The 24,864-nt window shown below is 38.6% G+C and overlaps 4 protein-coding genes across 4 annotated transcripts in view; all 4 read right to left on the bottom strand.

Annotated features, from left to right (window-relative positions):
- Positions 1–16,326, bottom strand: part of LOC115731259 (disease resistance protein RPS2-like) — a 253,309-nt gene extending 236,983 nt beyond the window's left edge. The window contains exons 1-3 of the mRNA XM_048279740.1: positions 15,652–16,326; positions 14,827–15,543; positions 12,643–13,128 (exon numbers count right to left, since the gene is read on the bottom strand). Coding sequence (XP_048135697.1) covers positions 12,760–13,128; positions 14,827–15,543; positions 15,652–16,326 — 1,761 coding nt within the window. The 3' untranslated portion in view covers positions 12,643–12,759. The remainder of the gene's footprint in view (positions 1–12,642; positions 13,129–14,826; positions 15,544–15,651) is intronic.
- Positions 1–24,864, bottom strand: part of LOC115755168 — a 463,587-nt gene that overhangs the window by 349,073 nt on the left and 89,650 nt on the right. The gene's annotated exons all lie outside the window — the stretch shown is intronic.
- The window catches only part of LOC115755147, a 237,035-nt gene that overhangs the window by 128,320 nt on the left and 83,851 nt on the right, over positions 1–24,864 (bottom strand). The window lies entirely within an intron of this gene.
- On the bottom strand, positions 17,402–24,863 carry LOC115726481. Its single transcript, XM_048279315.1, has 2 exons — positions 24,744–24,863; positions 17,402–17,878 (listed from the first exon to the last, which is right to left on the bottom strand). The coding sequence occupies exons 1-2, from the start codon at positions 24,846–24,848 to the stop codon at positions 17,408–17,410; spliced, it is 576 nt and encodes a 191-aa protein (XP_048135272.1). The 5' UTR covers positions 24,849–24,863; the 3' UTR covers positions 17,402–17,407.

The raw sequence follows: 24,864 nt of genomic DNA, 5'->3' as shown, positions 1-24,864 counted from the left end.
TTATCATCTCAATCTGAAACACGCCGTGAATAGTTTGATTTGATTTTGCTCTTAGTAGGCCTACATATATGCTCGTTGTAAGAGTAATTTGAGTTAGAGCTTCACTATATTTTGGTCGAGCTGATCTCAAATGATTATCATCCTAATCTGAAATGGGCCGTGAATAGTTTGACGTAGTTTTGCTCTTTTTCTTTTTTCTCTTTTTTTTTGCAGAAAAGGTCCGCTCTTAGTAGGCCTCCATATATGCTGGTTGTGAGAGGAATAGGGTATATATTGGCTGTATGTAACATTATTTGCCCAACTTAATTAGCATGACAAGGGATCATATCTCGTGCTAGCACTAGTCGGCTATCTTACATAAATTCTCATCTTAATACAAGGACATGAGGAGAGTATGGTTTGCAAAGACGTCGACAAATTCGTAAACTTGAAGAGAGATATTCCTCTTTTGGTCTCTCAAAAGTCTAAATCCATGGCAACTTTTTTTGCCAATATTTTGGAAAAACCGTAAAGGTTGCAATTTGTTTACATACAGTAGAGATTGGACATAATATATGCTTTTCCGAAAGAAAGAAAAAAGCTCCGTTTTCTTTATTTAATGATAAAAATCATTTAACACTAAAAAATAATCAAAAGGAGTGAAGTTGTCAATTGGAATCTCTTCTAGCCGATGATTGGTGGCAACCACAACCGCGAATGGAGCACCACCAGCGCGATTCAACCAGATTGAACTCTCTGGAGATCGTTGCTTCGTTTTCATCTCCGATTGAACTCCAGAGTTCGTTTCGATTCATTCCAAATTTGTCTGTTGATTTCTGTTTCGCCTTTGTGTTCTCCCATTATCTGGCTGTCTTCCGAATTTCCATTGCTGTCGGTTGTGCTGTGTAGGAGGAACCGAGTTCGCAAGGAAGTTATTCGGTGGTAGGACGAAGCTGGACTCTGTTTGGAAGAATACCCGCTCAAGAGAGAGAAAATCAGCGAGCTTTATCCGGCGGTACAGCAAGTTCGAGTTCCAGAGCGCAAGATGTGGTCGGTGGTAAGACGAAAAGCCACTACTGGAGGCTCAGATGCTGTCTTGTAGAGAGAGAGAGGTTGCCAAAGATTTGTGCTGCAGCTACGTGGTTATAGAATTATGCTACCAAGGCGAAAGAGATTAGTGTGAGAGAGGCTCTGAATACTGCGCATGCTGAGGAAATTCCCAACCAAAGTTCTTCCACCTGGAGGAAGCTTTACCTAAGCCGGCCAAGTTGAATCACCATCACCCTCAGGATCTTTCGGACGCGAGAATCGTCCATGGCATACGGAATAAGTTGCTTCTTCGATTTCTCAAAAAAGAGAAATATGACCGTTGTGTGTAACACCATCTCTGGTATGTTCCTCCAGCCAAAGTTGTTGCTCATGCTCTGCTTTTCCAGATTTTTGCAGTCACTAATTTCTTATGCAGGGGTCATCAAGGAGTGGATAGTTTGCGTGGTCACGAACCTAATTGGTGTTTACTCAATTGTGCTTTTCAGTTGCTATTAGCTATTACGGACGGTATCAACATAAGCCACAGAAAAATGAGACGGACATGACACAAATGCTCGATATAAATATGGTAGGCGTTGGATGGTACCATTGTTATTACTCTTCTGATTAAACTCAGCTTGTAAGCCTTTGTTCGAAAGGGTAAGCAATCACTTGCAAATTCTGGATGCGCTCCTCTTGTTTCCAAGCAGTAATTTGCTTTGTGCTATTCAATGGCTCTATGCCCTCGTAAACTTTGATCGTGGACCTGTTGTTGCATAACTTAACCGTGATTCTCTGAATCGTTGTTCCATTTGGTAACGAGGGTAATTAGTCAATGATTCGGTCTCGTCGAATTTGATCAGTACATTATGTTCTCCGCTGTTCTAGGGAAATTTTCATATTGGATCTTGATTTGCTTCATCAGGAAACCTCGTTTGCATGTCACCGGAAGACTTGGCTAGCGAGTTTAATGTCAATGTTCTTCCCATCGACTTTTCCTCCTCAATCCGGCCTAGCCTACTCATTATTTCTTGCATACCGTTCAGTTGTTTCTTCTGGAGTTCTGCCTCAGCTTGCAACTTCTCTTTTTCCTCATCCGTGACAGCGGACTCGTCATCCTCATTCTCTGTCGTCGAGTTCTCATCAATCCCTGCTCTCGGGTATGACTGCACTGGCGGACATGAAAATTCATAGGTTTCGACGGATCAGGCTTACCAAGCGGTCTCTCTTCTTCTTTCGGTTCCTCTTGGAGGAGGAGGAGTCGTAGTGCGATTCAGAGTCCCCACGATGCGAAGACACCGTAGACCACGTCCTTCTTGGTCTCTGCGCGCGCTTCTGTCTCCACTGCCGGTAATAGAACTCCCCGTCGATCCACTACGGGTCCTCGTAATCATTGTCCATCCCGAACCTCTCCATCTCTTGGTCCTCATCCATCTTCAACAATCCCGTAGAACCGATGCAAGAAACCTCTTGGGTTTGGGGGTTTCGGAGGCAGAGAAACAAGTGCGATGTTGATGCCAAACGCCAAGGTGACTGGCGGTGTGGATAAGGCGGTGGTCGGAGACCGATATAGGCGGCGTAGCTTGGCTTGAGGGTTGGAGAGAGAGATTGTGCGATGTTGCGCGAACGACAGGAAGACAGGCTTTGGCGAGTGGAGATCGAGAAGAAGCAGAGCGACCGACGCTCAAAACTCCAAGAAATGGAAAACCTACGGATCTTCTTCTTCTTCCTCCCATTTTAATTTCTCAGAGGTCAACAGTTCTTTATTTTTTATTATTCGCTATTTAACTTAAAGGAGACGAAATTCATTTATGATGATTTTTGTTTTTAATTTTTGTTGTTGATATAACCATAACCGGAAATCACATTCGGTAAATTTTCCAATTACAGACCTAGGAAAATTGAAGAAAATATTTCTTTGGAACTGAAATTGCAAAAAATAAATTGAAACTTTCCTTTGTTTGAAATGTACGTTAAATATTACAAAGGACAAGGAAAATGACACGACGCAAACTTAGTAATTTTCTCGATCTCGTCAAAAATTAAAATTATCAAGGATTTCTCAGTGTACATTCCGAGTCAATTTATGGAAAAATCGAAAGGAGGATATTTGGTATTTAATATTTCTCTACCTACATTTACTAATGCTTACTTGCTTTTATCGTTTGAGCTATCGATTGTCATAGGGATGAAAAAAATACAAGAGAATTAGAACTACCGACTCCCGAGTAATGAGATTTTCCAAGAATGACCTTGCACTTGAATTTTACGCGTAAGAATCAATAATCGCTTGAATAGATACGTTGACTCCTATTAGTTAAATTGGGCGTCAACATGGATAGGCCTAGGGGTCAAATCTAGCCGTTATATTTAATATTTAATAATTATATTTTTTAAATGTGTTTGTTTGAGTGAAAGTATTTTTAGAAAATTTATTTTTCAAATTTTCACTCGTTTAGTTTATTAAAAATAATAAATTAATCGAAAAAATACTTTACGATCAATCGAAATGTTCACGCATAAGATGAGGAAAGCGAATTCTTCCATCCGAAGAGGTGAAAACGCTGCGCAATTGCTACTTTCTATTTTCTTCTTCTATTTTCACGCACACTTCTTTTTCATCCAACGACCGGCTCTTCGCCTTTTCGCCCCCGTTCTCCACCGCTGCGCTCTGCACCGAATTCTCATTGTTCTCTCTTCAGCTCGCCGCCAATCTTCACGCTTGCCCTATCGCGATGACTCGATTGGCCTCGGATGCTTCGGTTGATGAAGCGACGCCGGAGATGAAACGACCTAATGGTTCAGGGGCGACGACGGCGTGAGAGAGAAAAAGAATGGAGGAAGACTTGGTGAAGGTGAAGATGAAGATGGACAGAGAGAAAATGAAGATGAAGCTCGGGATCGTCATTTATTGTTTAGCCACCACGACTGTCGAACTTGACCGCGGAGTTTCCTGGTCGTTGAATGTGCTGCGTCCTCTTACCAGCAATTGTTCGGTCAATTGCGCAAGAGAGCAACAGAGGGTGAGACGATTTTGAAAATACAAACAGGGGAAGATACGCCCAGAGAAATCTCCACAGACAGCCGGTTACTCGCGACATGCAGGCGATGCCGAAATTGTCCGTGAACAGTCACACTTACCAGGTCGTTTCATCTCCGATTGAACTCTATAATTAATTTCGATTCATTCTGCGTTTATCTGTTGATTATTGTTTCGCCTTTGATTTATCCCATTCTGTTGCTGTCTTCCCAAATACCATTGCCGTCGGATTCCCTGTGGTGGAGCAATCGAGTTTGCAACAAAAGTGTTTGATGGAATGACGAAGCTGGACTCTGTTTCGAAGAATACCCGTTCAAGAGAGAGAATCAGAGAGCTTTATCCGATGGTGAGAGCAAGTTCAAGTTTGAGAACGCAAGATGTTGCCGATTCTGAGGCGAAAAGCCACTGCCGGACGCTTGAATACTGTGTTGTTGAGAGAGAGGTTGTACTGCAGCAACGCGGTTACAGAGTTATGCTTCACAGGGGAAAGAGATCACAGTGAGAGAGGCTCTGAATGCTACGCTTGACGAGGAAATGTCTGCAGATCCTAGATTATTTCTTATGTGTCTAAAGTTTTTCTTATCTACATATCGGCTGGCCTTATATCAGTCCCAAATAGTTTCAGGAGGAGCTGCAGCAGGAGTTGGTGCCCACCAGTCGAATGCCCTGCGAAGATGTGGCCATCCCACCAAGAGGAAGCTTTACTGGATCCAGCCTCGTTGAATCACCCTGTTGAATGCAAGAAGCGTCCATGATATACAAAATAAGATTGCTCATGAACTGTGTGTGTATAACATCTCCGGTATGTTCCTCCAACCAAAGTTGTTCCTCATCCTCTGCCTTTTCAGGTTTGCAGTCGCCCATTTTGAATGCAGTGTATTAGTTGTATTATTTGAATGCATTGTCGTCGAGGAGTGGATAATTTGCGTAGTCACAAATTTAATCGGTGTTTACTCAAGTCTCCTTTTCAGTTAATATTATGGCGGTAGAAACATAAGCCGCAGAAAAATGAGATATACATGACACAAATGCTCAATACAACATCGTAGGCACAGGATGGCACCATTGTTGTTGCTCTGATTAACTCAGCTTGTAATGTTTGGCATTAGGCTCAGAAAGCTTCATGTCTCCTTCGTCCTTTTCCCACGTTCTTTTGTTTGAAAGGGTAAGCAATTACCCGCAAATTCTTAACATGCTTGTCTTGTTTCGAACTAGTAAATTGCTTTTGGTATTTGGTGGCTCTTTGCCCTCCTAAAATTTGCTCGGTGACCTGTTGTTGCATAGCTTAACCCCTATTCTCTAAATCGTTGCTCCATTTGGCAACTAGGGTAATTAGTCGATGATTCAGTCTTATCGAATTCGATTTGTTAATTACATGCTCTGGTGTTCTAGGGTTTGGATCTGCTTCGCTTCATGGCTATTAGTGTCAATATTACGTGTTGTTTTATTCTGTTATAATGCGGTGCAAGGAAATTGGTGAGCTCCTAAAGCTCACTCCTAGGCAACGTTGTCATTGATTATAGGCTACCTGCTGCATTTGTTTTTCTTTGTATAAATGTATCCAGTGACAGCAGATTAGCATAAAGGCTTTTGGCAATACAAATCATGGAGATCTGAAGAAGTATCTTTGTGGATTTTTTTTTACGCTACATGGGGGAATAAGCACATAGTTATGTGTGAATTATTTGTGATTGACGTCTATCAAGAAGCTATGACTGTATGTCTTTCTTTCGCGAATGCCTGCCAACCCCGGGATAGATGCTGCATCCCTCTGGCCCATCCATGACTCCTAATGAGCTTCATTGGCCACGATTTGTTACAAATACCAAAGAGTTGACATTTGTTTGTTTTCCTGAATATGTTGCTTGGCGAATCCAATCGGAACACCCTGGACATGTACATGTTTTGAATAGCCAATACATGAAAAGCTGGACATGAGAAATATCTGTGATGATTTAAGCTCGAGATCTTGACAGGCTATTGGTATGACATCGTGGGATCACCGGTTTGAAAAGGCGATGCTCCGAATCAATTTCGCTGTCCCGTTCAAGAGATGTGAGAGGCCATAAAAGTGTGTGACCATGAAAATCTGGCTTAGAATGGCTCGCTTTGCACGTAGAATGTTTGATCCCACCCGTAGGGAAACATGAGAACTACAATAGACTCGGGTGTGAAATGTCTTTTTAATTTGCTGGCTACGAAAAGATTTAGCATAGATTGGAAATTTTTCTTATCATGAAAATCAATATTCAGTTAGTTCAACGGAATAAATTCTAAATCCTCTTCGTATCAAAAGAGACTAACGTAGTATAAGTTGCACCAACATGCAAAAGGACTAGCATAACATCTTAACAAAGTTTTTTTTTTTTTTGTGGTCAAATTAGAAAGTCTAATTGACATTATGCCTCATGAAAGTCATCGATGTTAACCTGCAATCTACAGCATTCTTGAAGAATTGGTGTCCATTAATGGCTATTTTCAATTAGTTAAATGCAGTCACAACCCGATTCTTGTCTTTACTAAATTCATTTTTTTCCTAGTTCCAAATGGACACTTTGAGAATAATAACATGTCATATAGTTTATGAGACAAGCCAAATCAACTTGGCAAAACGTAATATCGACCCTCATATATAGCAATTGTAATTAAACTTGATATATGCTAGCGATGGATTACGCTAGATATTGCCACTTTACTCTCCCGATCTTGCTATATTAGCACTTTGAAGAAGGGATGCTCCGGATCAAATTCACTAGCTAATTTAGGAGAATTGGGTGGCTTTGGAGGTGCAGGATCACAAAGAACCAACTTAGAATGGTTCACTTTGAGTTTAGACAGTTAGTGACTACAGTTAGCTAAAAATGAGAACTTTAATAGTCTTTCGTATGAACACTTCCTCAACTATCTTACTGTGAAAAGATCTATATGTGAAAATCGAAATTCAAACAATTCGATGGATATATTATAAGTGCTCACCACGTCAGAAGAAGGAAATGAGAAAATCCAAGGATAAATTTATACTTTTGAAAGTGCTCGAGCATGAAAGAGATAATGAGTATCATTCTAGTAATCTATTTGATTGCATTATAAAACTATATAGAGGAAAAAAAAATCTCCAACAAGTGGACATCAACTGCCCATGCAATCATGGAAATCCTCACACCGAGGAATTCAGTAGACATTGGATTGAAATTCTCTTTAATTGACTAACTACGAAAAGATGTACGGATTGGAAATTGCTTTGCCATGCCCATCACGATTCAGTTAATTTGCCAAAACAAATTCTGAATGCTCTTCCCATGAGAAGAAACTAATAAACTTCAATTTGCGCCCACATGCAAAAACACTTGTCATAAAATCTTCAAGAATTCGAAAAGACACGACAAAAAGAATCTGATGAGAGTTCACTGGAGCTTGTAAAACCATTATCATAAAATCTTAAGCCCTATGCCTTGAATTTCAGAGTTGGCATATGGCTTAAGGGAAGTATTCTCAATGTTACTGCACACTCTACAGTTCCAAAGGTCGGGAGCCACCAGAAACCTTAAAGCAGCACCTAATTTGAGATGTTGTTTCCAAGATGGAAGTTATATAATCGACATTAGCAATCAGCTTCCTCCGTCTCATGACTCATGCCTACATGGTGACTTCTAACACTAGGATCAAGGAATGGGATCATACACTTTCCGGACCATCGCATTCTTTAAAACAAAGCTCATGCTTTTATCCATTTTGCCAAATCGGAAGCAGAATTCAGCCTAGCAATTCTGAAGTTCTGTTCTCACCGAAAGTGAGCTACAGCAATGCTTCCTCTGCTGCGTCCTGTTGCATAGCTTTGTTCACCCAAGTCTTATCAGTGGTTCTGAAGATGGATAGTCCAAACACGATGTCGTCCCTTCTAATAGGCTCGAACACACGCGTCTCCTGCATTCAGAGAAGTTTCTCTCATGAATGCAGCCCAATTGGCAGATAACTTTCCATAATGTTCGTGGCTGATGAGCTTCAACGGCCATGATTTGTCTTGAAATATGAGGGCCACGGTCTGCAGGCTTTTCTTGATGTGCATCTTTGGGAATGAATTGGGAACTCTCTGCTCAAATAGAAGTTTTGCAATCTTGTCATTAAAAAGAAGAAAACAACCGGTGTTTTCTGAGGAGGACAGTATGATGATCCTTGTCCAAGCATGTGAAGGATAGAAACAGAAACTCTTGGCTCGATGCACGATTAACCTAGAGCTAAAATAGTCTAGCGATTCTATTTGATTTAAATCCAAGAGTTGTTATTGTCATGAGGATCTTACCACATAGCTTTTCTTCAGATATATTCACCTCACCACAATTTGAAAGATAGGATACTTGGGTTTGAATTTGCTGGCCAGTTCGAGAGCTCTGCACAGGCCCAGCTCTTTCAGCTTACCTGCAGCAGCCGCAAACATAACATGAGAAAAACTTTTGTTATGTGAAACTCATATCCACCAACATAACAACCTTAAATCATTAGATATATGTCTTTCAATTGGTCTAGCTTCTTGAGGCCTATATGAACACCAATACGACTATCAGCACAATCAAATCCAATATGTCCGGTTTGCTTGTCCCCATTGGCTTGACATATATGAGATCTCCCCATACATACATACGCCCCCACGGGAGAGATAAAGACAGAACTACAAAGATGACTCTAACACAGTCTCTCTTAGCCTAACGATTAGCAGAGTTCCGGTATGGAATTCAAATCAAACACAAGAACAACACAGTCAAGGGGATATTAGCCAGTAGATTCAGATTCACACCTCAAACTCAGTGCTGATGAATGTGCATAGGAACCACAATGAACTTCGCAAACCTGATCAGATTTCATTGCCTGACGAATCCAAGGACACTTGGGTGAATGCACCCCCCAAGACTTCAAGCTCGAAAGAAGCATCACATCAATCACCGGCACCTTCCAATTTCGGCGAGACAAATCCACAAGTGCTGAAGCTTGGTTCCATGAATCGCCACTCATTGGCGGATATTCTATCTCAGAGGTGCTTATATCGAATATGATTCATGGAAAATGGAGTCCCTTCAGATTTGAAGATAAAAAATTGGCCCTCCCAGATAGAGTAATGCTCTGCAAATTCATTCCAACCCATTGATAATCAAACCATCTCATCACATTGTTCCACTTCCAATAGCCATATAATTGGACAATTCAACACTCTCAGAAGCATCCCTTTTGAGAGATTCTCACCATATTTTCTCATGAACCTCTTTGGTATTCCCTGTGCGAAAAATAAAACCCATAATCTTCATAAGACTATGATACTTAATTTCAAATTCAGAATGAAGATCAACATAACAAGAATGCATAAACCAAAAAGGACATCCTGAAGCACATTCTTTTCGGTTCATTCAGATTTGGAATGTGGAATTAATGACTGTGCTGATCTGGATTATTATGAGCCTTACAAACCCAATCAGAATAGAAGTACGCTTCCCTTATTCATCAAGACTATACAAGGAGATATTATTTGGAAATTTTGGACCAGGCAAAGTGACACTTCCAGAGTTCATCTCGATCAATGTAAATCAAGTCCTTACCAGCACTAGTGAATATGTAGACGCTGCACACAACATCATCCCTATCAAGGAGAGTAAACACACAAACATCCTCCACATGCAGACCAGCAGAAAAATGCCCCGATCGTGTCCATAGCGCCTCAGCTTTACCGTCCATGGCCTGTCTGATTACCTGACAGTCGCAATTTGCATGTTTTCCTGAATACTTTTCCTGGTGAATTGAACAGGAGCAGTTTGCCCAGGTACATGGTTGAAAAAACCAACATATGGTGAATAAAGACCAAACATAGTAAGCATACACTACTGACAGAATCAATTCACACACACCGCGAATAAAAGGTGGTAGTTGCTAGTTTCATGAGTTTTAACATACAGTAAACAATATAATGAAAAGTCATCAATCTTTGCCGGCAAACCGAAGTCAAATGTCAAAAAAATCTATGCTCTCCATGTCCTATACACACATCCACACACACAAATGAATTTGAGCCACACAGACCACAAGGGCAGGGGAAAAAGAGCAAAGACATCGATGACTGTATTATGGATGGAATTGAAGATTTTAATTGAAGCTGTTACAATTCTCTCAAGTGCAGCTCAAAAGGAAGCCACAAAAGTTTCAATTCGTATTGGCCTTCGCAAGTGGCGTGAAGCGGCATGTCCAATATTAATCTCAATCAAATAACTCCGGTACTCACCAGCTTTGAGAGTTTGAACACAATATCATCGCCATCGACGAGCATGAAATACGCAGAGATCTCCCTACACAGACTTGTTTCTCTCGCAAATGCTCTCCTACGGGTAGAGAAGAAGGCCACAAGACTTCACCGGCCACAATCTGCGGTCCCAGGTGCAAGGGAAAAAACGGATATTTAAAAAGGGAGCCCTAGCTGAAGAAGACGACGATTGAGGAAGGTTTAACGAAAACCAGCTTCCGACTTCAACTAATTGACGCGCAATAAACATAAAATGGGAAGAAATTCTGGCATACCGGAGAAATGACGTTGTGAAGGAGCGTGAACGAGGACTGTCTAGACTCGGCGGTGCCATCTCCGGCGTCGCGCTTTTCGTCTTCTCTCCAGCAACGGCGGCGAAGAGCAGAAACCATGCTCAGCTCGCAAGAAAAATCCTTTGCAGGATGGGGGGTCCGATGTGGTGGGTTGATGATGACGTCGCCTGACCGAAGCAAAGAAACGAAAGATGAAAATATCTCCATCACCATTCGACTTTTCTTCTTCCTCTCGGGGGGAAAGGGAAAAAGGGAAAATGAAAATTGTGAAAGACATCAATTTCAATTGGATCTACTTTACCTCATTTTTTATTGCCCATGTATATTTGTTTATGCCGACAACTTTTTTATGGCTCTATTCAGATCACCCATCCCCTCCCAGTCGTTTTTCCACTGGTATCCAAACAGTGTCCCCCAACCTAGCATTGGCGTGCTTAGCGTACCCTTAGAAAAGATCTTCATTTTGGGGCACTCTTCCACTTTAATCCTCCACAAGGATGGAAACCTCAAGATGCAACTTGTGGTGGAGGAGAAGCATTCTAAGCTTGGCATATTATGGAGTGTCAAATAGAATAGCTTCCCAAAAGAAATCACTTGTCTTTCTTCATTTTCATCTTTTGCCACTACTTCTTTCATTCTTTCACATCCTATTATAGTCATCTCATCAAGATGCACCAAACTTGCTATCGTTGAAGCTGTTCCTAGATGTACCAATCCAGAGGAATTCTTCACCACCAACTTCGTCAAATTCTGGAAGGATGTCACGGCTGGAAATAGTATCGTCAAATCGGGACAATCCCACACCTCAAGTGTTTCGATGCTCCGAAGAATTTTGGACACTAAACAGTCTTCTCTCCACACACGCTTTAGCTTGTGTAGCTTGCTCAACTTAAGTTTTCTTAAACTTTCAAGCACCGGATTTTTTCCCTCGTCAACAATCCCTCCATCAGGGAATATATCTTCAAAGGAGCTACGGAAGATCTCAAGGCTTTCCATATTCGAAATCTCTCTAAGAGGAAACCGGGAGGAAAGGCGGACTTTTCCTCATGGAAGCATGCCAATGTTAGTGCTTTAGGCTTGCCAAAGATGTCATCGGGATATTTCCCATTCTGTATCATTTGAATGTCTTTAGGGACTAATAAAAGTCTCTTTAAGTTGGGAAAGTCCTGTCAAATTGCCAATGCAACATGAGAAATAAATTCAAGAAGAGGTTCATCAATAAATGACTAGTGCGGTAAAAGCTAAACCTATTTCATTTGATTCACGTGAAAGGTGGTCATCTTCCTACGATTCATTAAATCTCAAGAGCCTTGCATACAAGTTAGGTCTCAAATAGAGGTAACAATGGTAGAGCGAATCTAAATTCAAGTGCCCTCTAGCTCACCAAATTCATCTTTTATTAGGAATATCTTATCTTGGTAATAAATTTATCATCTTAAATATTGTAATGAGGTGCACTCATAATGTTTCTAAGAAAAATATGGGTTCCACAAACTGGATAGTGTGCTCATTTGCAAACTCATTGGTAGGGGGTTTCGTGATCTCCATAGTATTATATTCTTACGTGATTATGTAGCGACATGAAATATAATGGGTGAATTAAAGAATTAAGTTAAAAAAATCGTTTGAGTTTATTTTTCTTAGAGTTTGTAGAAATAAAAAAATAGAGCATAAAAGTACGATGGAAGATGTGTCAACAATGGAGAGGATCTCGTGTGAAATCCTCATTGACTTCCCCAAGGAGCACCATTAGATAAGATTAGATTACGAACATATTGTGTAGTCAGCAAAAATCTGTTATTATTTTTGTAGTTCTACGTAATGGAATATCGTATGTGTTTCCACAAATGAAAAGTATACTTGAGATACTAAAAATATCTTATGTTGTCGACAAACTAATTGGCAAGACAGATCATATTTTTTGTAGTATCATAACGTGACGTGATTACGTAGAGGACATGAGATTAGTGGGTACTTTAAAGAACTAAGTAGAAATTGAGGAAAAGCAGATGAAATCATACCCTCTCAAACGAAGAGTGTGCTTCTTGGTTTGAAAGGTCTTGTTGATCATCTCTCTGAGTCCACTTGCTCAAGGATGCCACAAAAGACAACATGTTCAGTTTATCACAGTGGGTCACTCACAACTCCTTCAAGAATTGCCAATTCAAAGTGGGCAAGTTAGGGCAGGAGGTCTTGAGTCGTGGCATATCATGTAACACCAAAGAGGTTAGTTTCGGAAAAAGAACTTGAGCAATATTGGAGGGTGGAGTGTCGTCTCCATTAGCGACTATTTCCTCGATCCTACAAGATTCCACTCGAAGCTTCCCAAGTTGGGTTAGACTTGTAGCCACCCAATACGGAAATAGATTTTCCAGGCTCTTGCAATTTTTGACCTTCACTTCCAGTAGAGAGTCAAAAGTGAGAGTTTCTTGAGGATTGTCGGGCCATATTTTGCTTAAATTGTCCATGTGAGAGAGAACCATACACACAAGCCCAAGAAATTGTACCTGCCATATTGGGAAAAATGATACAATGAGTGTGATCATATTGAGTTGTGATCTCGAAGAAGAAATTTCCAAAGTTCCCTAGCTCCCACAAATCATGAGAATGCAAGAGCTTGCTAGTGACATAAATAGGGAGGGGCTAATTGATGCTTTCATTTCAGCTATGATAAATGCATTCAGATAATCACTAGTACATTAAGCATCCCTTTAATTGTTGGAAAGCTGCAATGATGAATATTAACATGCAGTTTGTCAGATTTGTTCACACTCATCAATATCAAAGTTGGTTGCGCTAATCTTTTCATGAGTTGAGAATTTCTTAGATTTATTTGCTTTCAAGGAATGAATGAACTTGAAGCATGGTTCAAAGCAGGTTTGACACACGTGCTTCAATTCGGTCGAGATTTGTATACATATTCTTCTTCTCTCTTCCTAATGTTGGCTCCAATGCCCCGCTGATGGGTGCAGTTCAAAAAAATTAACTTCCCATTTTCATCTCTACTAGATTTAGAAAAATCCAGAAATTATTAGCAAAAGCGAATCGGTTACATTATGTTAGTATCATATGTGTACGGAGGTAAAAGTACTCTGTACTATGATGTTTATTTGCTTGTTATAGCATGGACTTGGAAGATGATTTTATATATATAAACACACACATACTTTTTTATATAGATCAATGGCTGAGATCAATATGCTTGTTAAAATTCATGACCCGCATAACAACAAAGCCAACCTCTATGGGAAAACTTCAAACCCCTCGCAAACGAACTTTCAAAATGGTACTTGTTTTTTTTTATTAAAAAAAAAACCCTGAAATTGTTGATTTCAAAATAGTACTTGTCTTAAATCTTTGCCATCCAGCGACCACGTGCGTCTCACGTGCCATTTTTACTCTCTAGGGCCGGGGGAATTTCGAAATTTGCTAGGTGTGCTTCTTTTGAATTTTCCCCTCCTACAATCGTAAAAAAAGGTGAAGTCTCCCCCGCTAATCACGCAATGAACCCCACGAAATCCGAGAAAGAAAGCTGGAAAAAAAAAAGAACAAGGAGAAACAAAGACGAGGGTCAAAGAAATGGGAGACAGAGCTTTTGGTCCAACCGCCCAACGCAAGAGTTGACAAAAAAGACTTTGCGCCATCTGAATTCCAACTGCTCTTTTTCCTTCTCTGTTTAATTATTATTATTATCATCGTCATTATTATCATAATTATTCCATTTTCTCAAACATTTTTTTATAATCTAATATAGTACCACTATAATTGATTTGCAACTTGAGTCCAATACTATTCAATGCATCTTCTCGTTACATAGATTATTTCTTCAAGTTTCATCTTTTTTATTTATGGAAATTTTTGTACTGAAAGAAAATTAATTCAAAATAGGCATGGGCAACATAACGACTTGAATAAATGACCTATGTTATGATCTTAGAAAAAGCAAATTGGGTCAATTTACTAGTTCTGCATTGAGAAGATTCGGATCCAACCACTAGCAAAAAGTGGGTGTAAGAGGAAACCAATTTCTTATCCTTGATTGATGCCGTGTTCGGAGGATTTTTTTTTTTTTGCCCAAACAAAAAACCAGAATCGGATGCTACATTGCTCTGGAACAAAAATTGTTTTATGTGACGCGTGCATTCATTTGACTAGATGATTTATCTGAAAAACAAAAGCTTTGGATTCAGAAAAAGAAGACTAACCCGTGGAGTGAAAAGTGAAGGCGTGTTATGGTCAATATCCAATGAAGACTGCCATGTCAAACTTCTCATTTTGGGGCAGTGGGCAATGGTCAAGTCTTTCAAGTTGGGACAATCCAGTGCATGATTCTTTCCCGATAGGAAACTAGTCAAATTGGGCAACCATTTTAGCTTAATCATCCAGAGATTGGGGAACGTAATCTTCTCCACTACGCTTCCCCGCCCTTCTTCCTCTTCGATCACTCCTTCCATCCGATCACACTCCCTTATTTCCATATGATATATATTGGCAAGGCACCAAGCCATCGATGGAGTGAAAGCATGTCTCAAGTTGCTGCATTTATAAAGAGTCGAAGAAGATAGAGAATTGAAGCGCATCGTTCCTTGAAGATCTTTATTCCATAATTGCCTCAACTTTGGTAGATTGATCAAGTGCAAATCCTCTAAGTGAGGTAGCACCCGAGTGCTTTCCACCCGCTCAAGCCCTTCAAGATCGAAGATTTCTTCCAAAGACTTGCAATCGCGCACTTGCAAGCTAGTCATTTTCTCCAAAACAAGCATCAATTTGAATGGCATGGCATTAATAAATGATGGACACTTATCCACCACTAGGGTTTGTAATTGCCAAGATGAATTGACGGGATTATGTTCGTTGTGCCACTTTCCAACGAGCTCAGGCAACTCAAACAGCCGCACAAACTTAGCCTTAGCAATCGTAGCCTGTTAGAAAATGCATCATTAAACGTAAAATTCTAGTTAGCCAAAAGCATTTGCTTTATCGGTGATAAAAAACAACCAATTGCACAAAATTTAGTAGCCGATGCATACCACTTCTTCAAACATATTTTGGATGGTCATGTTGAGGTTTTCCTTCCAAAAATACTGGTACTGTGTTGATCCATACCGTTCCGTCATATCTACTTTTACTCTATGCAGCTTTGGTGCCTCTATTGGCCCCTCGGAGAAGAACTTCATGTTGGGACATCCATTCACAATGACATCTTCCAGCAGAGGGCATATTAAAGCGCATCCACCTGAGCTGAAACATTTCAACTCTATCAACCCATCAAGCTCCATACATTTCAAATGATGGAAAGCCACTTTGTGCCCCTCCTTACTTCCCTTGTCACTAATAACTTCTGTCAATATCCTGCAATTACTTATCCTCAATTTTGTGAGAGCCACCAAATTTTCAACTATTGTCGGCGTAAACATACTTGATAACCCATCACAATCTGACACATTTACAGTCTTCAAATGTTTAATTTGTCTTGCAAAGGGTAATATTACTTTTTGCTCTTGACTAGGGCCTTCCATGGCTTCCACATTGCTGCTTGGCTCTTCTAGATAAGATTCACGTACGACTAGCTCTTCCAAGTTGGTTAAACTCTCAATAAAACGACTTGTGGATGTTGCAGATTCCCTGGAGAGATGACGAAGCTCAAGAACACTAAGCTTGTAGAAGAATTCCTCATCATGACAATCCCCATGCCATATCTCCATCCGTTCGCATAAATCCAATTTGACCTCTTGGAGATTGGGGAATGCAGGCTGAGAGAAAAATCAAATCAGAAGTTAAAGCCAGCTAATTTAAAAGAGTACTCGGGTATTATGACTTTAGTCGTGAATAATCAACTCTTGGAGACTAGGGAATGCACCCCGAAAAAAAATAGTCAAATCAGAACCTAAAGTCAGCTTAGTTAAAAAAGTATTCATGTATTATGGTATACGTCCTGCATATCATGCATTTTAGAATATTGAATCTTAAAAAAAAAAGAATATCTAATCTCTTGTGACTCAACGGAAAGATATGTGCCCTAATGAAACAAACATTGTCGCTGATATTTTATATTTGACCTGTATCCATATTTAAACATAAGTAACTCCTTACATTCATCTTTCTATAGATATATCCATTGTGAAAATAACATTTGCATCATTAACAGCCACAATTGCATGAATTTCAGTTGTTAATATTAATGGCAATGTCCCATCTTTCCGTTTTTACCATAATATCAATATCTGTATAGGGTTCAAATTAGACAACACTTCGTGCCATGGTAAGATCACACCACATGCCATGTGTTTAGCTAAATCATCGGAATTGGCCTTTTTTTTTTTAAGGGTTCAATGAGTATGCATTTGGTACGTCAGACATGGACAAGAATGTTTGGTCAACACTTGAAGAACATATGATGTTTCAATGTTGTAATATGTCTATGGATTCAAAGAGAGTCGTCCGCTTTACATCCTCGATTTTAGAGCTACTTTTATGAGATTCTTGGCTTTGACGTTAACAATCACTTCAAATATTCACCATGGAAGCTAAACAAATAATCTTGGGTCGTACCTTTTCTATCAAGAAGAGAGTCTGTTTATGACGTGGTATCTCATTCTCAAATTGGGAAGCAAGTATCTCTACTTTGTTACAGCCATCTACCCTCAAGGTCTTTAACGCCGGCCAATGGGAAGTATGTGCTCTATCGTAGAGGCACGTCAACTCGTCGAGATGCTCAAGTTGGAGGGAGGTCAACTTTGGGAAATCAAACACGGGAACCGGTACTCCTTCTTCCTTCTCGATGAGTTACGCAATGCCACATTCACGGATCTCCAACTCTTCAAGTTGGGTTAGATCTCTAAATATCAACGCTGGAAATAGAGAGGTGAGGCCATTGCATTCGAAAACGCTAACAGAACGTAGACGTTGGAATTGAACTTGACGGTGAACTTCTTTATCCCACACGCACTTTAGCTTTGGTAATCCCGATATTGTCGGCTCTCTTAACGGAAGAGCAATGGGATGCCCATCTAGAGGAATTAGTGGCTGAAGTTCGAAAACGACTTCAAGCGAACCACATGCTTTTGCCTCTAAACTTTCCGGGCTCTTGAGCTGTCCTAGAAGGAAAGGAGGAACAACGGTCACAAGCTTGTTGCATCCATCCACAGAAAGCGATTTTAGCTTGGGGAAAGATTCCACAACAACTTGATTGTCCCATATCATCTCGATGCTATCCATGCCAGTGACATATAATGTCTCCAAGTTAGGCAAAGCAACCTGCCGATATTTGTTCACGAAATTGGTGATTCGGTTAAATTACGAATTCATGAACTTCCAAGACGTAAATACAGATGAGTGTCAAGATGTAAATTACAGATTCACGAAATTGGTGTTGTCTTAAAGTTGCACAAAAGGAAAAAAAATAAAAAAAAAAAGTTAGCAAAACATCTCCATATTGATGTGGATGACTCTAGGACGAGAAGGGAAGGCTATTTGAATTATTGGAGACAAATAAAAAAGTAGGAATTCTATTCCGATCAGATTCTGTTGACAGTGATCAAAATTGTAATCCGGATATGCTCATATAACAATCATATAATTGCATTAGTCTAAGAGAAAGCAATTAAAAAAAAATTACTTGGGTTAAAAGAACAAATCTTACTTGCATCATTCCACATTTGAAATAACTCAGTATACTTAAATCGATTGACTTTTCCCTTTACAATTCATTGACCTTTTATCGGTGCTGGACGAGTCGAGTGACTCAACTAAAATGGCTGATCTGCAAAATATATCTTATTTATTTAACAACAGTTTCATAAGAATGGTCTTGCAATTCATGTAAAAACTAAAATGAGTGATTTCCTTTTGCAGATGCAATTAAGAGAGAGTAAAGCTTCCTTTGATTGGGAAAAAAAAGTGAGATCTTGTAAGTGCAAATGAAGTAAATTAAGAGAGAGTAAAGCTTCCTTCAAACTCTTGAATGTTACTGGTCGCTTTCCTCTCTGGTGTTTTTTCAATTGCCTTCAATGTGTATATATATGTGTGCAGGTACAATTAGAGATGTTCAACCATATTTATGGAAACAATTTCTAGAGAAATTAAAAGTAAGAAATTTGCAACTCAATACTTTTTGGAAACTCTCAACACTTATTTTTATATGCTACTCATTCTCTTTTCAATTATTTTAATCAAAGTACCGCCTCAAAAGGGTAATTATTAATTAACCTTAGAACATAGAAGTCACTGAATTGATGTGGTAAAAGAACAATGCAGCTGAGGATAGCTTGAGGGAGAATATTAGCAATTAGAAAGAAAAGGTGCAATACAGTAAAAGGCGCGATTTTATCTACTACCGAATGCTTAAAATCAACATTATATCACTCTAAAAGCAATTTAAAAAAGAATTACAAGGGTCAAACGAACGAGTCTTACTTGCATCATTCCACACTTGAAAGAACTACACTTAATTCGATTTAGTTTTCCCTTTAAAATTCATTATTCTTTTATCAGTCCTAGAAAGTCCAATAGTTTGATACCGACAACATATCATACACACACTTGAGTCAAATGGTTGAAGATTTTCTGAACTCATTATAGAAGATTAAAATTATCTAGGAGAGCCAACGTATTAATCTTGTGGGACGGCCCATTTTCACAGCCTAGTGACATTTCAGGTGAATGACTTATATTGCTTTTAGTTTAGTCAGAATGGACCGGCCCGTAAATTAATCTTTTTCATTTTCCAGTGAAATGTTCTTCCACTTCCGCTGGAACCATAATCATGTGGAAAGCTTTGTTTTCTGTTTTCATTTTTAATTTTTTTTTGCAAAGAATAACCAGTCTTTTCCAAACGTTCATTACTATAAGAAAATCCTTAGTCTGCCGCGCCATTACCCATCACTTCCATCCATACAACAAATTTCACTTCTTTGTGGTTCGTTCATTGGAGTATCGTCAACGCCGACGAGATTACGATGAAAAAAGAAAAAAAAATGCAAAGCCCCACCATCAACTTCGGTGATAATCATGTAATTATAAAAGGGCAATCTTGTCTACTCAACTAAAATGCTCCACTCCACTGCAATTTTTTCCTGTATAAACTATAGCCGTGAGCTTTTCTTCTTAATTGGGCAATTGTTTATCATTAGTTTACCAATTCAGTTTAATGTTAGTAAATTAATATTAATGACCAACTTAACAAGTGGAATTTGTTTTGTTTTAAATCCAATGGCCGATGTTGGATAACGGGACTGGTCCTGTAAAATAGCATATAGGGCCATAACATTTATCGATAATAGTGTAACGTCATTTTCATTGATAAAAAATAATAATAAAGCATTTTCCACCTGCCTTTGCTCCCCTTTTTTAACTTGAATGATTTGTCATCTTCTTTAAAGTTGGCGTTGAGATTATACCTAGTGGATCTCCTATTAAATGTCATTATTAAAGCTAGTTAAACAGTTTACTACGTCTCCGCCTGCTAGTCTGGAATTTAATATGCTATAAATAATCTCTCAATTTCTACCATTAATTGTTGTTGTCATGATCTAATTTATCAATTTTGTATTCAAAATATTTTCTATTACATAGTGCTTGTGACACTTCTCTAAGTCAGATTTCGAGATGATAAAGGTTAAATATATAAAATAATTAATTATTCATATTATGAATGTTAAGATCTATTGCATCTCAATTGCCATTTCATACGGCAGACCCAAAAAAAAAAATTGCCATTTCATATGCTTAAGTCGCGATGGGGAAAATATAAACCCAAGGTTTTCCAAGCCGTTTGACTTCTAATGTCTCCAAACTTGGAAAGGCAACCTACGGAATTCGTACATGAAATTGGCGATTTAGTTAAATCTCGAATTAATGAAGTTCCAAGATGTAAGCACAGGTGAGGGGAATTATTGAGTAGCACAAAAAAAAAAAAAAAAATAAAATAAATTAAAAAAGGGACTAAGAAAGTCACCATACTACCGTTGTTTCTAGTTTCCAGTGTGTAATGACTATGAGAAGTACTAGTTCCATTATCATTGAAAGCAAGCTCTCTCTTTTCATGGAAGCTCAAAGCATTAAAAGAAGATAAAGTAGTACTCAAACATAATAGCATGTGGGGGCCCACAATTTATATTTCCACGACTCTTTACAAACGAGGAAACGATCATGTTGCGGGAGTATTGGGCCCCACCAATTTAAACAGAATATCGAATGCCAAAAGCCCATATAAAATATCTCTATCCATGTTGTACGCGTACAAATTATCTTTGAAGGCAACCCACAACTGGGAAGGAGAACAGTCGTGGTCAGACACTATCTTGTGGGGCCCTCAACTTATATTGCACGAGTCTTGGGCCCCACCATCAAGTTTTGCTAGACAAAATGGCCGCATGCTTTCCTTAACTACGTAATTGTTTGTCCTTAGTTTACCAACTTCTTTTTAATGTTAATAAATCACTATCAATAACCAACTTAACATGATATTAAAAACAAATTTTGTGTTTGTAATGGTGCCAAAAGTACATCCAACTACATCTATGAGTACATACGATATGAGTCGAGGAAGATCAAAGCTGATACCAGGAAGTGAGTGAAAGGCCACTTTGTGAAGGCTAGTAAGGAAGCTCCTAATGGTTGAACATACACATGAAAGGGCTGGTGCTTTCCACTTGTCAAAATATATGTAATCCTACTTTAATTAACACTATATGGTTCGAGCGGTATTTATTTTTTTAATCACTTGACACGAGATGAATTTTTGATCGAGCAATTTCCGCCTACCTAACATAGTTCGCTTTTTTTTGGCTTCCGTATATTGTCAAGGGATCGCTCTATTTGTGTGATCTCAAAACTCTTGAATGCAGAGATCCATTCTGATGTATAGTGTACTTGTGTGGCATGCACTACCCAACGAGTAGGTTGTTCATTGCAAATAATTGCGATGCGTATTTAATCAAACATTTAACCAAAGTAAAGATTGTATGTAAATTTTTTTTTTTTTGGTCCAATGATTGTATGTAAATTTAGTTAGTGCTAATTTTGGCTATGTTTTAGCTTCGGTATATTTAGTTGATGTAACGATAATCACGTACCTCTCGATTGAAGAGGACACTGGAGCATGATTGGATGAGGTCTTGACTCCGACCTTCTTGTGAACCTGTCATCGGTTTTTCATTGGATGAAAACAATGTCGTCAACATTTGTATTCCGGAGATGAATCCATCTACGCGAAGATCTTCGATGTTGAAAACAAAAGATAAAATCTTACATTTTTCGCGAGAGAAGCACGTCAGACTTTTCGGGCATTCTAAGCGTAAATCAATTAACATCGGGAATGCCAAAATTTCTGATATTTCCACTCCCAATCCTTCTTCCCCCATAATAATCGCCTCCATCTTCTTGCAATTGCTTACCCTTAGCTCTCTCAGTTGTGCAAGAGATTTAACCATGGAATGGGAAAACATAAACCCAAGATTGTCCAAGCGATCGATTTTTAATGTCTTCAAACTTGGAAAGGCCACCTGAGAAATTTGTTCATGGAATTAGTGATTTAGTTGAATCTCGGATTCATGAACTGCCAATATGTAAATATACATGAGTGCCAAGGGCGAGGGGAGTCATTAAGTTGTAAATAAAAGGAGAAAAAATCTCTGTATCAATACCATTTCTAATTTCCCAGAGCATTTCATAGAACAACAATAAGTTTTCTAAAGTATTCTGAAGTCTATCTTTGAAAGCGAGCCACAACCGGGAAGGAGAACAGTCAGCACCCACTACTCAGACACACTACCTTGTGGGACCCTCAACTAAAATGAGTGATTTCCTTTTGCTGGTGCAATTAAGAGAGAGTGAAGCTCCCTTCGATCAGGAAAAAAAAAGTGAGATCTCCTAAGTGCAAATGAAGTCAAGCGTGCGAATTGTAAGTGCAAATGTAGTAAATTAAGAGAGAATAAAGCTTCCTCCGAACTCTTGAACCTTACTACTCGCTTTCCTCTCATTTGTTTTTTCAATTGCTTTCAATGTGTGTACATATATATGTGCAGGTACCATTTCTAGAGAAATTAAAAGTAAGAAATTTGCAACTCATACTCGTTGGAAATTCTCAACACTTATTCTTTTTTCAATTATTTTAAGAAAAGTACGTGCTACTCATTCTCTTTTCAATTATTTTAATCAAAGTACACTTTGTAAGCAATTTAATTAGTTTTTATTTTGGTTATGCTTTGCCTCGGGTATATTTGATCACCAACCTCTTGACCGAAGAGTGCGGAGCGGCGTGATTTGACACGGTCCGGACTTTGAGTTTCTCGTGAACTCGTCATTGATTTTCCATTGGACGAAAAGAATGTCATAATTTGTATTGCAAAGATGAATATATCTACAAGAAGATCTACAATGATGAAAGAATAAATCAATCTTACACTTACTGTTAGAGAAACACGTAAGACTTCTCAAATTTTCTAAGGATAAATCGGTTAACATTGGGAATGACAGATTTTCTGATATTTCCACTCCGAATCCTTCTTCTTCCGTAATGATCGCCTCCATCTTCTCACAATAACTTACATTTAGATTTCTCAATTGTGCGAGAGATTTAACCATGGACGGGGAAAACATAAACCCAACGTTGTCCAAGCCATTGACTTCTAATGTCTCCAAACTTGGAAAGGCAACCTCCGGAATTCATTCATGAAATTGGTGATTTAGTTAAATCTCGAATTCATGAATTTCCGAGATGTAAATATAAATGACTACCAAGGGGTGAGGGGAATTATTGAGTTGCACAAAAAGAAAAAAAAGAATAAAATAAATTAAAAAACGTACTAAGAAAATCACCATACTAAAATGAGTGATTTCCTTTTGCTAGTGCAATTAAAAGAGAGTAAAGCTTCCTTCGATCAGGAAAAAAAAAAGGTGAGATCTCCTAAGTGCAAATGAAGTCAAGTGCGCATCTTGTAAGTGCAAATGAAGTAAATTAAGAGAGAGTAAAGCTTTCTTCGAGCTCTTGAACCTTACTGCTCGCTTTCCTCTTGATTGTTTTCTCAATTGCTTTCAATGTGTATATATATGTGTGCAGGTACCATTAGAGATGTTCAACCGTCTTTATGGAAACAATTTCTAGAGAAATTAAAAGTAAAAAATTTGAAACTCATACTTGTTGGAAACTCTCAACACTTATTCTTATATGCTATTCATTCTCTTTTAAATTATTTTAATCAAAGTACCACCTCAAAAGGGTAATCATTAATTAACATTCGAACTTAGAAGTCACTGAATTGACGTGGTAAAAGAAAAATGTAGCCGAGGATAGCCTGAGGAAGAATATTAGCAATTAGAAAGAAAATGTGTGATTTTATCCACTACCGAATGCCTACAAGTGAGGCTAAGAGAAAGCAAGTGGAAAAGGGATTGATAGGGTCAAACATACAAATCTTATTTGCATCATTCCACACTTTGAAAGAACTAAATATGCCTAATTCCCTTTAAATTTTCTTTAAGAGTATAAATTTGCAGCTTGCGTGTCTGAGACCAAAACATTTAGGGTTAAAAAAAAAACACCAATTGTCCCTGTTTACAATGGAAAGCTTTATTTTATTTTATTTTATTTTATTTTTATTTTTATTTTTGTGTAAAGCGTAACTACCCTTTTCATGGAACACCACTACTCAGACACACTACCTTGTGGGACCCTCAACTAAAATGAGTGATTTCCTTTTGCTGGTACAATTAAGAGAGTGGAGCTTCCTTCGATCAGGAAAAAAAAGAGTGAGATCTCCTAAGTGCAAATGAAGACAATCGCACGAATTGTAAGTGCACATGTAATAAATTAAGAGAGAGTAAAGCTTCTCCGAACTCTTGAACCTTACCACTTGCTTTCCTCTCAATTGTTTTTTCAATTGCTTTCAATGTGTGTATATATACATCTGGGCAGGTACCATTTCTAGAGAAATTAAAAGTAGGAAATTTGCAACTCATATTTGTTGAAAATTCTCAACACTTATTCTTTTTTCAATTATTTTAATCAAAGTATATGCTACTCATTCTCTTTTCAATTATTTTAATCAAAGTACACTTTGTAAGCAATTTAGTTAGTTTTTATTTTGGTTATGCTTTGTCTCAAGTATATTTGATCACCTACCTCTTGACTGAAGAGTGCATAGCAGCGTGATTTGACGCGGTCCGGACTTTGAGTTTCTCGTGAACCTATCATTGATTTTCCATTGGACGAAAAGAATGTCATCATTTGTATTGCAAAGATG

Source organism: Rhodamnia argentea, chromosome 5, assembly GCF_020921035.1.
Source record: "Rhodamnia argentea isolate NSW1041297 chromosome 5, ASM2092103v1, whole genome shotgun sequence".
NCBI lineage: Eukaryota > Viridiplantae > Streptophyta > Magnoliopsida > Myrtales > Myrtaceae > Rhodamnia > Rhodamnia argentea.
This window is presented reverse-complemented; position numbering and strand designations above follow the sequence as displayed.